At 32.0% G+C, this 18,242-nt stretch overlaps 1 protein-coding gene across 2 annotated transcripts in view; it reads right to left on the bottom strand.

The window, feature by feature from the left end:
- The window catches only part of LOC107067783 (mind bomb 1), a 35,276-nt gene that overhangs the window by 7,966 nt on the left and 9,068 nt on the right, over positions 1 to 18,242 (bottom strand). The window contains exon 9 of one of the 2 annotated variants that reach the window (XM_089173647.1): positions 13,172 to 13,225. The exons of the other annotated variant lie outside the window; for it this stretch is intronic. Coding sequence (XP_089029773.1) covers positions 13,187 to 13,225 — 39 coding nt within the window. The 3' untranslated portion in view covers positions 13,172 to 13,186. Of the gene's footprint in view, positions 1 to 13,171; positions 13,226 to 18,242 lie in introns of those variants that run through there. 2 annotated transcript variants of the gene reach the window in all.

Genomic DNA, 18,242 nt, shown 5'->3' with positions numbered 1-18,242 from the left:
GATCAAACCCCTGCGTGACTGGACAACGTGCTCAGACAACGGTCCATCTACTTCTGGAATTTCTAGTCTTCGCTTATAAAGGAAATTCTCGAAGAAATTCTCTCTTCGTTCTATAACACGCGTTTCTTAAATCTTTCTTCTTCTATCTACCCTTTAGATAGAAGATTACTATTACAACCCCCCCAGTCCAACATCACCACTAGCCCCCTTCTCCCATATCCTTAAACTAAAATTCCACGAGATAAATCAACTATTTTCTCAAATCATTTTACACGCACACACGTTAACACACAACCTAGAAACGTTCTAACATATGACCCATTGAAAAGTACAAATCCCATTAGAAAATCAGTTAACAATGGAAGAAGAAATTCATTTGTAATTCGTTCGTGTGGATGTGTAGTAGAACAGCATCATATCGTTCATAGTATTTGAATCGAAATACACGTATGTATATGGGTGTGTGTGTGTTGGTGGGAGATGTGGAACGAAATACTACTGGATGTCAAAGGTCGAGCCGATGACAAAGGATACCAGAGAAAGAGAGAGAAAGAAAATTGAATGTGAACGAAAGGGGGCAAGGGGGAAGGGCCGAAGGGGAAAGGGAATAGATAGAGAAGGGTCGAATTTCGGAGGGAAAATTTAGAGCAGAACGACAAAGAGTCAAACGCAGAACGGTGTCCCGGGAACGATGTTGTACGAGGCCGATTTAGAGGCAATTGCCGTTCCAATTTTAACGCACTCGTACTCACGGCTCGCAAATCCTCCCAAAAGCGTGTAAGCAATTCCCATTCGTATCGTTGCAGAAATGTATGCACCATACATATATATATATATATATACAGTGAGTGTCACTTAAAATCGTACACGGTTACGATTTATTAGATTTTTACTTGAATATTATTGGTATAATGTGTATTTTATAGTATTGAAGACAATTTTAAAATAAATACATTATTATAATTATATTTAATGAGTTTAATCATGAAAGTATTATTTATAATAAATGAATTAAGCATATACGGAAATAATCTACGAAAAACGACCGTTACTAAAAATCGTACGTATTGGTGTAATTGTAAAAACAAGAGGAATACCTGATTATACTTTTTTTACATGTTTAACAATCAATCATCATTTATTTACATTTGTTTAATCATTACGTATGTATAAATATTCTTCGAATATTAAACATTATTGATCTGATATTTAATTAGATGAAAATTTAGCTGGACATTAAAACAAATGTATTTTAGTTTAAACAATCGAAAATTTTAGTGAATATATTAAAGTGTCCAGTACACTTTAAATAATTATTAATTAATCGAGAAATGTATATTGTAATTTAGAACAGAGTATAGTAGAGCGTGACAGTGATTCATTTGCATATATACATATATATCTTCTTGAAATTCATACGTAAAAAAAATAAATAAAAGAATTTTAATAGACTTTCATAGATGACAATGAGCCAGTCTAACGTTGCATTTCGAAGAGGACTACATAATGGAACTTATATTCCATGTTTCCAAATAACAATATACATTTGCTTCAATATAGGATGATACAGACCACTCATGGTGTGCATAGGAACACATATGTATACGTAATGATAACGTATGTGTGTGTTTAGTTAAACATCTAGTTTATATATAGATGTAAGTATATTTATATATGTGTATGGTTATACTATATATTGATGTAATGGCATACATAGGATAGATCTGTTTGATATACTTAAACACGTATATATCTAATGATAGTGTATGTGTATGAATGTGTCCTATATAATACACGTGTATAAGTGAATGCGTGACGGTATTACAGAGTATACAATGAAGAAATAATGTGCGTAGTTGTATAGAGTAGTGTATGGTGTTGGTAGGTGTGTATGTAGGTGTTGATGGGTGGATAGGTGGGTGTGAGAAAGATGGCAGTATACCCTTTGGAGGTCCATTCGGGATCCATTCGGGATCTATTCGATCGAAGTGGGCTAAGCCGAACAGATATCGATGCATCCACATCAAGAGGCTATTTGTTCGATCGCAACGATGGACGATACCGATTTCTACATCCGAATCACCGGTTCTGCACCGTATTAAGATAAAGAGAAGCACTTAGTTCGTCGTCGAACGATACTGGACCTGACTCTAAATCACTGTCACTTTCTATCTCTGTCCTATGTTTCCGTCTCTATCTATTCATCTATCTGTCCATTTCTATTTCTATCTCTATCCCTCTTATGTCGGATAAACAGAGTGGAAATAGACAAGTAAGGGAAGGGGTGGACACACACATCAAAAGAAATTAGAACAAGTTGAATTTATCGTTTGATTTTGAATTTAAATCGATTCATTGTTTTACAATCCATTTTAATATTTCAATGAAAATCATCGTAAATGAAAATGTGTCTCATTTTGTATAGGAAAAGATAGATGCATATTTAAGAAATATTTTCTACGAGAGGATTTTCTACGTATTTGTAGTAGTATTTTGTAAGGAGTGACAGTAATCCGACGTCGTATCTATTGTCAATAATAAATGCAGGTCGTTAAGTATCCTTCCGTAAGGAAAATAAGGAAAACCAGGGGGGTTGGTTGGGAATAAGGGATGGAAGGAGGGGTGAGAAGAGGGGTGTGACAGGAGAGAAAGGGTGCGGCTTCTTATTCTTCATCCAGTATCTTTGGGGACGCTTTTATCTCGAAATCTAAATCCGCCTCACGAAACGCGAATAATCAGGAACGAAACGTGGCAGATAAGTGTATATGTGTATATAAAAAAAAAAAAAAAACAAGAAAAACAGGATAAAGAAAAGGGAATAAAGATAATAGCAGAGAAGGATTTACAGGAAGACGATCGGACGTAACGCGGCGTCCAATAAACGGCTAAAAGCCAACGAAAGAAATGGACAAAAACATGAATGCCACGAACTGGACGAATTGTTGCGTTCTTGCAAAAAGTGGGCATAAATTCATCAGAGATAAACCTACGCCACCCCCAATCCTAAACTCTTCGTTCTATTTCTTTTACTAGTCCGTTGTAGTTAACGTAAGACGAAAAAGAAAAAGAAAAAAAAAACATAGAAAGAGATAGAACGAACACAGTGGGAGGAAAAAAAACATTTCCTGCGTTACCACGAAAACGAGAGAAAAAGTATCTTGAAAAGAAATGGAGAAATGGTACTACAGTTAAACGGATGTGATTCATCGTTTCCAAAAAAAAAAAATAAAACAAATTACATATTTAGTTGGTTGCTAAAGAATTTAAGAATTTTATAAAATACATATTTTTTATACAAATTTTATTCTTGTAAGAATAAAATTATTTAACGTTATTTGTATATTATATCAGTTTTTTTTTTGTGAATTTCTTTTTTATAAATTTATTTCTACTGTAAGTGACCATAATTTTCTCTCTCTCTCTTTCTTTTATATATTCTTTTAATTTTTTTTTTTTATAAGATTCAAACGTCTCGTTAATTTTAATATTAACCGATAACATCGGTTAAGGCGTGGCAAGAAAAGAAATAATAAAAAAAAAAAGAAGAAGGGTGAAAAGGGGGAGGGAGGAAGGAGTTGTTCGCGCTTGATCGCGAATCTCATAAAAAGCAAGGAACTTGAATGGTGAGGAGGGGGAAAAAGAGAAGACAGAGAGTTATATCTCAAAATCCCCAAAGGGGATGAACGTGGTAAGATCTCCGGAACGGGAGAAGACTATTTCGGCTGAAGTAAGAGAAACAAAAAGCGAGAAGAGGAAGAGTAGAGAAGAATAGTCGCGCAAATAAAACGCTAAAAATGGCGTCTACTTTCTCTCTATCTCTATCTCTATCTTTATCTCTCTCCATCATTTTTTTTTCACGAGCACGCGTTTGGCTTCCATTACCTTGCGGAGTGACTCGAGTAAACGAAAGAATTCTTGCGATGTTTATTTTCTTCCACGAGGAGTAAAATTTTCTATACTCGCACGACTTGTATTTATAAATCGACAAAAAAAAAAAAAATTCTTAACAGTATACATTACGCGTTTTATTCAAAGATTTCACCTATAACCGAATCAAAATGTATTTTCTTTTTTTAACTCTGTTAGTAATCGTACAACTATGTATCCTAATTAACACTAATTATATTATTTATAATATATAATTGTATTAATTATGTATTAAACCAAATTATTACCATGACACATGCAACTTGAACAAAATATTTTTGACACAGACCGCAATAATGGCCGATGTTTTGCCATTTTAAATTTTATTTGACATATATATATACATTTTTTTCTTTAACAACGAATTTATGAAAAAGAAAAAGATATATAAACGTAAAAAAAGAAAAAAGAATAAGAAGAAGACGAAAGAATGAAATAAAAAAGGAAGTATGATAGAAACGTGAGATGACATCCGCCAATCAGATGTTAGCAAACAGTTTCCTACCGGCGTTAACGTGGATTCTAATCTCAGTACAAACTACGTTAGTGTTCCGTAGGTAATTCAGGAAGGTAGAAGCTGAGAGAACGCGAGAGATTGGTCCACCGATATCGTATGAGATTGTCTATGGGTATACGTTGGAAGATTCAACCTACTCTCTCTCCTTTCCACCTACCTCCCCCACCCCCTCCCTCTATCTTTCTCTCTTTTGCTCTTTCTCTTTACTCGTATCATTCCCAGGCACGTTCGACGAACTCTCTCAGTGATAACGAGAGAAGATCCTAAGTGCAAATGAAGTCGTACGAATAACGTTTTCTAAACATTTATCTATACGTACATGTATCTCTATCTCATTATGTTCAGTATATACAGGATGTATAAAAAAAACGGTTTAATATTTATATGGTATATAGGATGCACTGTAATGAGTAAAAATGTTTTAGTAAAGACAGGTCGAAAAGTCAACTGTTTTTTGAGATATAAGCTAGTATTATGAATGACTTACTTTCTTTCATCGCATGTAATGTTAACATTAGTATTTTTAAACCGCGTTTTGAATTTTTTTTCATAGATTTCATTAAGAATCAGTCAGTTGTGGATCGACGATTGTAGATATTACACATGAAAATGTAAGTGAAAGAAATGTGGAATTTTCAAAGCCTCTATAACTCTGTGAAAAGAAGATACCAAATGTGTGTAAAAATGGAAGGTGGATACGTGGAAGATCTTCTGTAAACATCGAAAATTTAGTAGTAACATTATAAATATTGAATGAATTTTTTTTTAACACCTCGCATATAATTTATATATAATAACTATTCTAATATAAGTAAAGTGCATTAAAATATTAAAATAATTGTTAGTTAATCGAAAAAAATGTGTAATGATGTTTAAAAACACGGAATATATGTTAGGAGTACAGTCCTCTTCGAGATTTACCTTCAGACTGACAAGTGTGGTTTATATGACTTTCCAAATGTCGCGCATGTGTACAACGGTAATAATATTTCTAATAAAGAGAATTTAAGATTGTAACATTCTAATGCACTCTATATACTTATATTAAAATAGTTATTATACACGAGTTATATATAGGGTATTGAAAATAAACCATACAATATTTATATAGTATGTATAGGGTACACTGTACTTAGTAACAAAATTTATTTATCTTATCTCTCGATCACATGTATGTGTGTGTGTGTGTGTGTGTGTATGTATATACGTACATTTTCTTTTGAATTAATTCATCTTAATAAATCATATTTTATGTGAACCGTTAACAAGTGAAAACGATTAATAACGAAATTTTGTAATTTACTATATTTTATTGATTATTTTATTTAGCCAAAGTACTTGATTGATGTTTAACTAGTTTATTATTTAATGATAACCAATTTATATGGTGATTGGATAATGAATATAACTTTATCAATTTGTTCGTAATTTTGATTTCATGAAAACAATCAATTGGTGCAAATTAATGGCTAGTTATATATATATAAAGAATAAAATCGATTACATGTCAACCTCTTCGAGACTTATAATAAAACCTAAATTATCTTACTACAATCGGGATTTATTTTCTGATTAAAAAGAATCTGAATTGAAATTAAACGTTCACACAATTGACGAAAATCTTTTTTTGCAGAGATTGTGAATAAATTTGACAGAGAATAGAAAAAATAAAAAGATAAAAGAAAAAGAAAAATATATGGGAACGATAAATCGAAGTATATAATGCATTTTGTAAAGATAGATAAAAGCGTTAGAAAGTGTAACGTCGTCGTACTCGCATTTGGCCCTTAAGTTAAGAGAAAGAGAGTGAGTCGGCTAATAGGACACCTGGGATTCCATCTGGCGTGTACTCGTACCTCTCCCTTAAGGGACGCATTAATCCGTGTTAAGTCTGGACTAAATAAGCACCGGCAGCACTCTCGGCCAAATGCCGACTACCTTTCGTAAAGTAAGATCGAAGGGAATGTGTTTCTACAGAGAGTCCTGAATTTTCTCTGACCATATTACTATGTTGTGTTGATGTACTGGTAAGTATACACAGGTAGGGATATACTGAGCAAACTAACTCGAGTTACTCTTAATATAAAATATGATAGTACTATATTTATTCCTGAACATAATACTACCAAACCAAAAGTTTCTAATCACTTGTTGATTTCTGTCAAAATAAAAAAAAATAAACTAATTGATCGGATTGACCAGAATATGTTTATGCTGTGTCGTTAAAAATAAAAATGATTCTTTGATAAAAATACAATTCGAAGAAAAATACTCTCATTTAGTTCATTTAAAAAAAAAAAATAATAATAGAAAATATAAAAATTTATGTTAAAGTATTGTTATATATTCTCTAAAGCATAAATTTTTGAACTTTTTCAATTTTCTACCATGTAAATAAAAATAATAAAATATATGTACCCCAACCCAAATGGAATGTATATAATCGATGAATAAAACATTTCAAATTGATATTATTTCAATATATATTTGTTACAATATTAAAATAGATTTTTCTGTACGTGTATTGAAATATTTTATGTCAAAATTATACCATCAAAAATAATGTAATGTACCATTAGTGATACATGTACCAGTAGTTTGAGAAGCGATGCCCTAAACCCATCAATGTGTTTTCTTACAACTATCCGATCCTTGTGAGATTCACTCAAACCAGTTGACCAATATTATACGCAGAGGAATAAATGAATCCAATCTTAGACCATTAATAGACAGGTACATCATTCTCCTAACGTCTCACATAACTTTCATACGATACAAATCGAATATCAAATGTTTATCGAGCTTAACTCATTTCGAGAAATTCTATTTTAGTAGTATAGACTATTACAGGATATTACAATATATTCTCAATTTTCTTCAAGCTATTTGATTTTACAGAAAGCTTCAAGTTTTACCGATATCACATTTCTTATTTGTAATATCGCGTAGAAATGGCAACTTCAACGAATCTATAAGAAGAAAAAGAAAAAGAAAAAGACAAAGACAAAGACAAAAGATGTTATAAAACCTAATTCGATAAAATAGAAAAAAAGAAAAAGAGAGAAAGAGAGAGGAAGTGAAAGAGAAAATAACAAGCAACGAAAATTCATCGGAATTATTCGACATATATAGAAATTTTCATTTTGGATAAGTCAAAATAATTTGGAAAATGTGACATTTATCCTTTCGAACGTGGCACAACCAATGTATTTTAAAATGTTTCAAACTCTCCTATCCTTTTGCCCTGTTCCCCATTCTTTCTTTCTTTCTTTCGTTCTTTCGTCTTCTGTCTCTTTTATTTCGGTAACACGTCAGACCCGACGACAAGGACGAGACACGACTCGTGGGATTTGAAGAAATTTCCCAACGGATTACGAGGAATTTTAAATTTTCTTCTTCGAGAGGAAGTCGACGACGTGTTATGTAGGAAATGTGTAGGTGGGTGGGTGGGTAGGTTAGGTGAAGGAGGTATGAATGTTAGAGTGGGGATGAAACGAGAACGAAAACTTACCAAGTCTCGAGTTTAACGCGAGCTTATCGAATGTTTCCATTATAAGAAAAACTTTGATCGATTCGTTAATATCGAACTGACGCGTGCATACGATCAATTTATAAATGAAAAATAACAACAACAAATAAAAATATATAAAAATACATTAAGTTGGTTGTTATTTTGCATTCGACAGGTATAGGAAATAAACTTGACGAATTTCACACTTTTTTTTCAAATATATTTTAAATTCATGGAAAAATCTTTTGCAAATATTTAAAAATGACAACACAAATTTTTAGTAATCAATGAATTATAATAATATTGTTTCGTGAACTTTAAAATCTTCTACTTAAAAAATACTTCAAGTTTATATGTGACATTTGTAAAAAAAAGTTTAAATTTGTAAACTATTTCTCATTACGGTTTTTAATAAATTATATTAACAAGTATATTAAATATCAATTTCATTTAAAATGAAAAAAATTAATTAGTATCACACATGAATTTTAATAACTTAATAACAGAGATAAAAATTGATATTCTTTTTTTTTATTTTATTTTTTTTATTTATTTGAAGTTCAACGTACTAATGAAAATTTTTCAAAAAATCAAATAATTATTATCTTAATATACGCACATGGATATATTACGAACAAAAAATAAATCATACTAGCATGGACGATGCGAAAGAAAACGTTTCAATTAAAATAATTAAAAGGTTTAAAAAAGAGAATGTAGGGGATACAGTGTACTCAACAAAATCCGTTTCTATGCTAGCTTTAACCCTCCTACGAATCCATCCAACTTTTTCTTTATCTTTTATTTTTTTTATTTCTTTTTTTTAACTCTCTTTTTCTCTTTCTCTTTTCTTGCTAGCCTTCGAGAAAGAGAACGCGTCCAACTTCTCCGTACAATCTACGAGGAATTTCCGGCTCGTCGCTACCCTTGCCAAGATCCACAAACCGCCGGCAGAGCTTCGAATTTCTGCCACATAGCTTTCAAAAACGTTCACGAGAAAGGAAAAGAGGAAAAGAGAGAGAGAGAGAGAGAGAGAGAGAGAGAGGAAGATAGCAAGAAGGAAAATAGAAAAAGAAAAACAGCGAATGAAAACGAATTTCAAAGAAAAAATAATATTAAAAGATGTTTTCGTGACACGTCTTGAAAATGTAAGCAATTCCTCCGAATAATCAAATATTTCAAGTTAATTTAATAATTTTATAACTGGTTTATTTGTGTGTTCGATCGAACTAATAAAAAGAAAAAATTTGTTATTGAATTTGTTTTATTTAATTTTATTTTATTTTATTTTTATGTTATGGTCAGTAATATGTAAAATTTTTTTCTTCGTGTCAATAACGTTGCTTATATCATTTCATTTTTGTTTATTCCTAAATGTTAAAATGTATAAACGTAAACTTATTGAAAAACGTGATTATCACATAAGGATAAATATATTTCCTGAAAGAAATAGTTTATTAAATTAATCAGTCGACATCTGAAAGAAATAGTTAATTAATACGAGTTTAATGTCGATTTCGCAATTATCTAAAATAATATCAAATCTAACTTTGATAATATAGCTGGAAAAAAAATTATTAATTAATAAACATTTAAAAATTCAAGTCATTAAATTATTTTCTGGAAAAAATTTATAATAATTTTTTCCCCAACGATTGACACCCCCCTTTTATACTAATCATAAGAAGATGAAGAAAAAACAAACATAAAACTTCGACAAAATAATATTTCAAAAGTTACAACAACGACAAATCTCGAAATTATCGTCACACGAAAAATTTGCAATTATTTTTTCTAACGATTTACTACAACTACTCTTGTTCAAATGCCTATTCACTAAAAAAGAAAAAATCCGGTGAGAGTAATCCGACCGATTCGAGTTTACAAAAAAAAAAAAAAAAGGAACGTTAGCCCACAGGATAAAAAGAAGTATCTAAATCCTAATGTATCCTTTTCCGACAGTGTATACGAAAGGTACTAAAACATTCGTGGCAAGGTTTGTTTATGGAACAAAACATAGGAAGACGAAAACACAAGTCTTCCTTCGTTTATTTAACGAGATGGAACTCTCACCGGCAAGTTGACATATTCAAAATATTTCACTTGCTGAGTTTCTGTGTATATAACACAAAGTACTTAATGTAGTATAGTAAGATATATATGTACATATATACATATATACATATATGAAAAGGTAAAAAAGAGTTAGTGGAAAAGGTTCAACACACTGGGTCACCAAATTCCTTTTGATGTTTTTAATCGGCTTGCCTTTTAAAGCTCTTCTATGGAATCTCATAGAAAATCAAATACATATTTCATCCTTCGTTCTTATCATCTATCTTTAACGTATTATAAATCATCCCTATTATTTATTTATTTTAACTTAATGTATACTTATTATATATATATTATTATTATATAATTCTTTTTGAAATTAATTTTTAAGAAATAAAAAACAAATTAAAAAATGACATGACTAAAATATGTTCATAAAATTGGAGGATTGCAAAAACAAAAAAGATATTTTACACGAACAAAATTTTCTTTTTCATCTTTACTACCCACTCTCTGTCTCTCTTTCTCTCTCTCTATGTTTTTCTCGTATACGTGAATTTTATCTTTTAGTTCTTTAGTGATGGTGATAGAAGAACGCCAGCGGCGTCAACCTGGGCCCGATACGAGGGATCTTTTAAAATTACCCGTGCTTCCAGACCAAGAGATAATATGGCCTATTAAGGATAAACGAGGTTGATGTATATATAGATGGGGAGGAGGAGGGAAGGTAGATGGAGGAAGTGAACGAGTGTTACGTCGAAGGACGACGGTTCAGTTTAATCCCTGAACTTTGTTCGTTGTACCTTAGAAAAGGTAAAGAAAAAAAAAAAGTAAAGACGACAAAAAAAAGAAGAAGAAGAAGAAGAAGTAGAAGGAAAGGTAAGAAGATAGTAGTACCTCTTTTAAACTGACAAAGTACTTGAAATAAGGACAAGAAAAAGGAAGCAAATGTATGAGGATAAAACAATCGAACTTTGTCGTATTCAGTTGCTACGTGTGTTTACAGCAAAAACTTAAAGATTTCTAAAAAAAAAAAAAAAATAAATAAATAAATAAAAATTAAATTTGATTGATGATACATGAAAAATTGGTGTACAAATAATTAAGATTTTTAATATAATAAAAATTGAAAGACATTGTTTTTATTTCAACTTATCGAAATTTGTTCTTGCACAGATTCGTACAAACGATAACGATCTTTTATAAATAATTATTTATATTAAATATTATCAACATTTTAATTTCCATCAAAAAAATTGTTATAACCAATGATACGTTTGATATTTTCGTTAATAATTTTCTATCGCAATAACAAAACGAGAAAAAAGTTCAACGATAACAAAAAGTCTGACCCAAATACAACAAATAATAAAATTGAATAAATAAATAAAACAAAAAATTAAAATAGAGCCAATCTAACTCGAAGGAAATAATAAAAAAAAGAAAAGAAGAAAATAAGGGAAGAAAAACACGCGCACCCCTCGAAAAAATAAAAAGAAAAGGAGGGGGAGAGAAAGAAGAAAAAAAAACCAATTGACAAAGTAAAAATTCGCACGCGAAAAAGGAAAGAGTGGGGTTAAGGGTTAGGAGGACAGGGGAAAGGGAGATAAAGGGACATAGAGCTTTCTGTGTGTAGTATACTTAAGAAGAGCTTTTACTTCGTACCTCGAGACTTTTCTTTACCAACTCTCGAAAAGGAATGTTATTCTTAGGCGAGGGATCTATGCATGGATGAAAAAAAAAAAAGAAAAAAAAAGGGAAAAAAGGAGAAAAAGAGAAAGAAGGAAGGAAAGAAAAAAAGTGATGGAAAGAGAAAGATTCTAAGGTGATCTCAAAACGGTCGTAAGAAAGAGATCGAAAGGGCCATCGAAGAAGTGGGTGTAAGAAGGAGAGAATAAGACTTCGTGATGGAATCGGTTGGTAATACTTTGCCTCCGATACCATTGTTGTTTCAGTCAACTTGCCACGATTTCTTTCGAAACAGCCTGCGAAACCTTCTCTTAGCTTCCAAAGAAAAAGATAAAGAATCTCGAAGATTGTACGAGATGTTAGATGCTATATATATCAACGTGTTTATATACAGGGTCTTTCATTTTTTATTCTCGTCAAACGCGTTTACAACAACACCAATAAAAATGTAAAATTATAAGGAAATTAATGAAATTATAAATGTGTGAATCTTATTTTTTTATTGATTGAAGTATTGTATAAAGATTTTGATAAGATTTAACTATGCGAAATAAATGTTGTTTAGTGTTGCAGCAGTGATAACAAAGTTAAACAAAACACGAGTTATATGTATATTTCATAAATTTCTAATTTATTTATATTTTTTGGCTTGTCTTTTTTTTTTATTTAAATTCATAGAATATGTGCTGACATCCTTTATATGTATAGTATATGCATATTTATGCGCGTGCCTTCCAGTTCTTCATAATTTAAATATTCCTGTTATAATTTTGCGATAAAATATTTACAATCTTATTTTTATAAAATATTTTTATTTCCTTTTTTTTTTTTATTAATAACCGTAGAATATGCTGACACACTTTAAATGTATATACTCATATTTGTGTGTACCATTCAGTAATTTATAATTTAAAATATCTATGCATATAACTTATATTATTATAACTTAGCAATCAAATATCTACAATTCTATCTTTATCAAATATTTTCTATACATTTACATATTATAACACAATTTGACAGAATAAAAATGAAACACCTAGTATATATATATGTGTGTGTTTTTCATCTATTCTTCTTCTTTTCCAATTTCCCCTTTTCCTTTCTCACTTACTTCCTTCCTTTCTTTTTCGAAACATGACCGACTAACGAAAATCTCGAATACTACAACTTTTCTCTCTCTCTATCTTTTTTTCTTTTCTCAGTTCCTACATCGAAAGTGCATACTTACGTCATGTTATAGAGGCTATCCATCGAAAAGATCGGAAATTCTTCTTGAAATTCGACACTGCGTGTCCTCGTAGTACCAGGATATACTTGAAAATATATCAGGAATGATATATTCCTTCTATTTTCTATTATCCTTAAGAAAAATGTGTCTACTACGATACATTTACAAGATTTATCTTATCGATCATGCTCGCGTTAGTAACAGATTTCTCTTTAAATTCTTATTTTCTCCGTCATTTCTTTTTGTTCAAATTGATTTATTGAAAATATCGTAATTGAATTGTATTGAATTTTATCTAGAAAAAAAAAAATTTACGAATTATTAATAAATGACAATAATAATAATAATAATAATAATAATAATAATAATAATAATAATAATAATAATAATAATAATAATAATAATAATGAAGGTAAAATTGAAATTATAATAACGATAATAGATAACAATAATTCAAGTTAGAGATTTAGAAAATTCGTTCGCAAATCCAACATGTATAAGGGGGCTGGGTGGTAAGTTTTGATAAAAGCTTTTGCATGGCTCCATTTAGCATGGAGATAGACGTAGTCGTAGAATACGTCGCATCCGGTAGGGACATCCTGAAATTTACGGAGCAACTTCCTAAACCCGCTCGAATTAACGTCAAACCGCATTAATGCGAAATAGCAAGCAGCCGTGCTCACACTAATGCATGCGTGCAGCATAGATCGTATAGATAGAAACGAGGAAACGCGGTTAAGAGCAGTTACGTTTCTATGTTGCATCCAAGTGCACGAGGAATATATATATATATAAATATATATATATATATATATTTAGGGAGAAAGAGAGAAAGATAGTTAGAGAGTAAGATAATAAATAGGAGATATGAAGGTGTGAGAAAGGAGAGAAGGAGATGATGATAAAGCGTGAGAGAAACTTGGAGAACTCTCTGTCTGCACGTTTATGACCTCGGAATATCGAATACTAATAACGACTACCATAGTGTCACCAATTTCCTACCACTCTCTCTCGGAGAACGATCGAACAGGTTTATAACGAAAAATTCTGAAAAATGCTTCACAAACTTTATAAAATATTTCCTATCTCTGACACAAAAGCACGACACAATTATGTACATCCTCTGATTTTTTTTTTTTCAAACTTTTGCACACTTTTGTAGTGATCCATGAAAAATATAAATTATACCCTTTAAAAAAAAAACAGGAGTTAATTTATGTTATTTATGTTATTTATATTATTATTTTTTATATTTTGTGCACCTGTACAACAATTATTTTTCAATTGAAATTATTCCAAGTAAAAGAAAATCAATTACCCGTTGATATAAACCGTATGAAACGTGAATCGCGAACAAAAATTTGGATCATTTGTTTAATTTATAAAATTTGTTATTTGATCTTTCTTTAAGTTAAATTTGTTTTACCTTCAACGTACATGACAAAAAAAAAGATCGATCGAACGAGAGGAACTGAAAGGAAATAAAATAAATTTTTCATTTTTCCAATATTATCAAAATTTAATTCTAATCACCGACATTCTATCACGTGCATGCGTGGGATCGATTGATTGGTTGTTTTTGTCGATTGAAAATCACTGGATATGTAGAATAAATCCGATTGGCTTTATTTCATCTAGATTTTCTATTTTCCGATCGTCGAATAGTTTTTGAAAAGAAAAGAGACAAGCGTTAAATCCGATTACTAGAAAAGTGTGCAGATATACATTGAGATTATTTATATATATAAAAACGATATATATAGAAAATATTTTTCTTTATATGGAACGAATGTGAGTGAACGTGTCCAGGAAAGATTGGTTTGGGAGAAGGTAAAAGCAAGAGACGAGTTGTTGGCCTATATCAACGAGAACACCGATACATGTTTTCAATATAGTACAAGCAATAGCAAAAAAAGAAAGTAGTAGAACTTGTATCGTAGCTACTCTGGGAATAGAAGAAGAACGAAAGAACATACATATGCACTGTGTGTGTGACTGCATGCATATCGGCATAGCATCGCATCGCATCGCATCGCATCCCATCGTATCGTATCGTATCGTATCGTATCGTATCGTATCGTATCGTATCGTATCGTATCGTATCGTATCGTATCGTATCGTATCGAATCGTATCGTATCGTATCGTATCGAAGCAATGGTAACACGAAAAAGAAAGTCTTCACGATTTGTTTCCTTTATTTCCTCCTTTTCTATCTTTAAAAATGTTACCAATCCAGTTGAAGAGAGAACAAAAAGAAAAAGAAGCCTACAACACAACACAAGGAAAATGGACGAATAATGCACCGAAGAAAAATATTATTACAAAGGTATTATATTCGTACAACGTGTGTAGTCGCATAATCCGAATTCAATAACTCTGTGTAACACATACAAACAAACCGTAGAGTAACAGTGAATTCACCGATTACGACTCATATCGATACGATAACGTCGAGGTAGAGAGTAGAAAATAGAATGAGTGAAAGAGATGGAGAGAGAAGAAGAGAGAGAGAGAGAGAGAAAATCCTGCTTGCGTTCGTACTTTGGCGTAATACAAGTTCCAAGAGGCGAGGAGTTTAACACGTCGACTCAAGAAGCAATTTCCTTCCCTCGTTTGCCATAGATGGTACCCTCTCCTCATCGTTGAGTTTTCTCCACTGGGAATATCGCCACTGTCAGCGAATACACGTTGGTAGCTACATTCTCTTTCTCTTTCTCTTTCTCTCTCTCTCTCTTTCACTCTTTCTTACTCAGTCACTCACTTTCTCTTCTCACTCTATCATTCTTTCTCTATCTATCTTGCTATACGTATATGAGATCTTTCACTATCATCATGAAGATACTCACAACCACCGCCCTTTATTCTTCCTTTGTACTACCATTGTAATACAATGCGTCTCGAGCTTCGTATATCGGTTGATTGTTCAAAGCAGGTCTAAACAGACCGAGTCCTCGAACGTGAGCAACCCATCTTTGATGTTGGTATCTTATCGTTCACGCCACGTTTTCGATCCATACCCCATTTTCAAGTTGGACTCGTTCTCATATGAGTATATTGAAAAAGTAGACTACTATCGTTTACTTATCGTTTCGTTAAATAAATTTGTCGAATAATCGATAAGAAAAAAAAAACAAAAAAGATTATATTAATAATTTATTTTCAAGATTATCGTTTTAATTTTCTAATCGATTTTCTTGTTATCGTTATTAATACACTAGAATAATAGATACATCGTCGATATAATTTTGCTTACAAGCAGAACAAAATGTTACCTGCCTACCTGCCTGTTAACACGTTGAGTAGTGCTACTACGTCAGTCTCTAGGGAATGACAGTGAACTTTCTGTTCAGGTGGCATCAGTCCCTGGGGACTGACAGTAGACTTTTCGTTTGAACGACATGAGTTCTAGAGACTGACAGCGAACTTTTTGATGGTCGACATTGGTAATTTAGACTAGCATTGTCAAGTAATTTGAATGAACTTTATTCAAATATTTTAATCAAAGACGTGGTTGTGTGAGATTGACACATATTAGTATTCATAGTACACACATTATCAGTATTCATTCGCTGCCACCTAAGCGAAAAGTATATCAAAATCAGCATAGCACTCAATGTGTTAACAGATAACACGCTTACACATATTGCAAAATTTCATTAGATATCATCAACAATTCATCAATTTTAGACAGATTTTATTATTACCTATGAAATAATTCAACAATTATAATATAAATGATAATAAAAATTTGTTTAAAGACATCATTTGACCGGTTACGAAATAAACTGTCAAAGAAGTGTTCGTATTATTCAAAAAAAAAAAATCCTGCTGAAAAAAGAGACATGGAATAAGAATAGGAATAGGAATAGGAATAAGAAGGAAAAGAAGAAGAGGAATCGACAAAGGCGCGATAGGTATTGGATTTGTAATGGGAACGATGGTGGGTTGTACGCGTAGAACGTCCTTCCGAAGGCAACTCGTCTCATATCGAAATTGCGAGCCATTTTCCCGGATGGAAGACGTCGTCGCGACGGCATAAAGTCTTCCGCTGGCTCGAACGAATGCATTATTCGCGAACGAACGAGCAAAGGGCTACCGAACTGGTTCCTTCCACTCCTCTAAAGCGCATCACAGAGAACCAGGATAAGGATGAGGATGTTCGAGAGGATCTCTCTCTCTCTTTCACTCTCTTTCATTTCCTCTCTTTCTCAATTTCTCTCACCATTTCTCTCTCTCTCTCTCTCTCTCTCTCTCTCTCTCTCTCTCTTCTTATCATACTTTCACAATTTCTGCTTCTCTTTCTCGTTTCTTTATAATTTTCTTTCCCCATTCATTCTCTTTCTCTCATTCATTTCCTATTTCTATCTCTCTTTCTCTCTCTCTCTCTTTCTCTCTCTCTCTCACTTCTTCTTCTTCTTCTTCTTTTCTCTTACACTTTCTTCCCCTTTCACACCTCTATCTATCTATCTTTCTTCATTCTTTCACTTACTTTTCTTATTTTTATTTTCTTTCACCCTCCCCCGCCGTTTCTTTTTCTTCTTTACCCTGAGAATCCGATTGCTCGAAAAGGAAAACGACGGGTTTATCGTCGAAGCTATTTGCCGGTGCTCCATAATCGTTCGTTTTTCGAACGAGACTTTCGGAGATGCTTCCTCCCTATAGCCAGAAGTTTCTCCTCTATGCATAATAGTTCTCGGCCAAAGAGGATTTGGAATTCTGCCCATGTGGGGCCGGGAACTGAAGTGGGGGTGAAGCTTCGTGCCACAATTTTGCGTAAAATAACGCGATGAGGAGGATCATCGAGTTGGTTCTCGATCGAAATTACGATCAGGAATGCCTGTGGTGCTGTGGCTGAGGGAGGCTTCATCTCATATCGTTGAAGCTTTTCTTACGGTTTTCGCGATCTTTGCGAGCCATCATTTCATCCTTTTTCCCACCCATACCCTCTCAAACCGATTCATTCCTGCTCCACCTTTCTTCTTCATTTTTATTTTTGTTTCTTATTTTTTCATTTCTTTTTCCTATCAATCGAAGAGAATCAATCACGAAGACTAGATAGAAGGTATAAACTATCGTAACAAGGGTTTCTATTATTTTGGTATACTGAAAAAAGCGTACGGATTATAGTTTATTTATGTTCTCACCAAGCGTGTTACGAAAATACCCTTTTGCTCTTCTTTACTGTGCATGGTAATTTTAAAGATTTTCATAAATGAATTTTATTATTGACGTAACGATTAAATAATTAAATTTATAATATTTTTAATATATATAGAATATATATATTTTTTTTCAAATAATATTAAGTGAT

This window comes from Polistes dominula, unplaced genomic scaffold (assembly GCF_049000335.1).
Source record: "Polistes dominula isolate Pdom_NZ unplaced genomic scaffold, Pdom_raw_medaka contig_33, whole genome shotgun sequence".
Taxonomy (NCBI): Eukaryota; Metazoa; Arthropoda; class Insecta; order Hymenoptera; family Vespidae; genus Polistes; species Polistes dominula.
The sequence above is the reverse complement of the archived record's forward strand: the minus strand, read 5'-3'. Positions and strand labels throughout refer to the sequence as shown.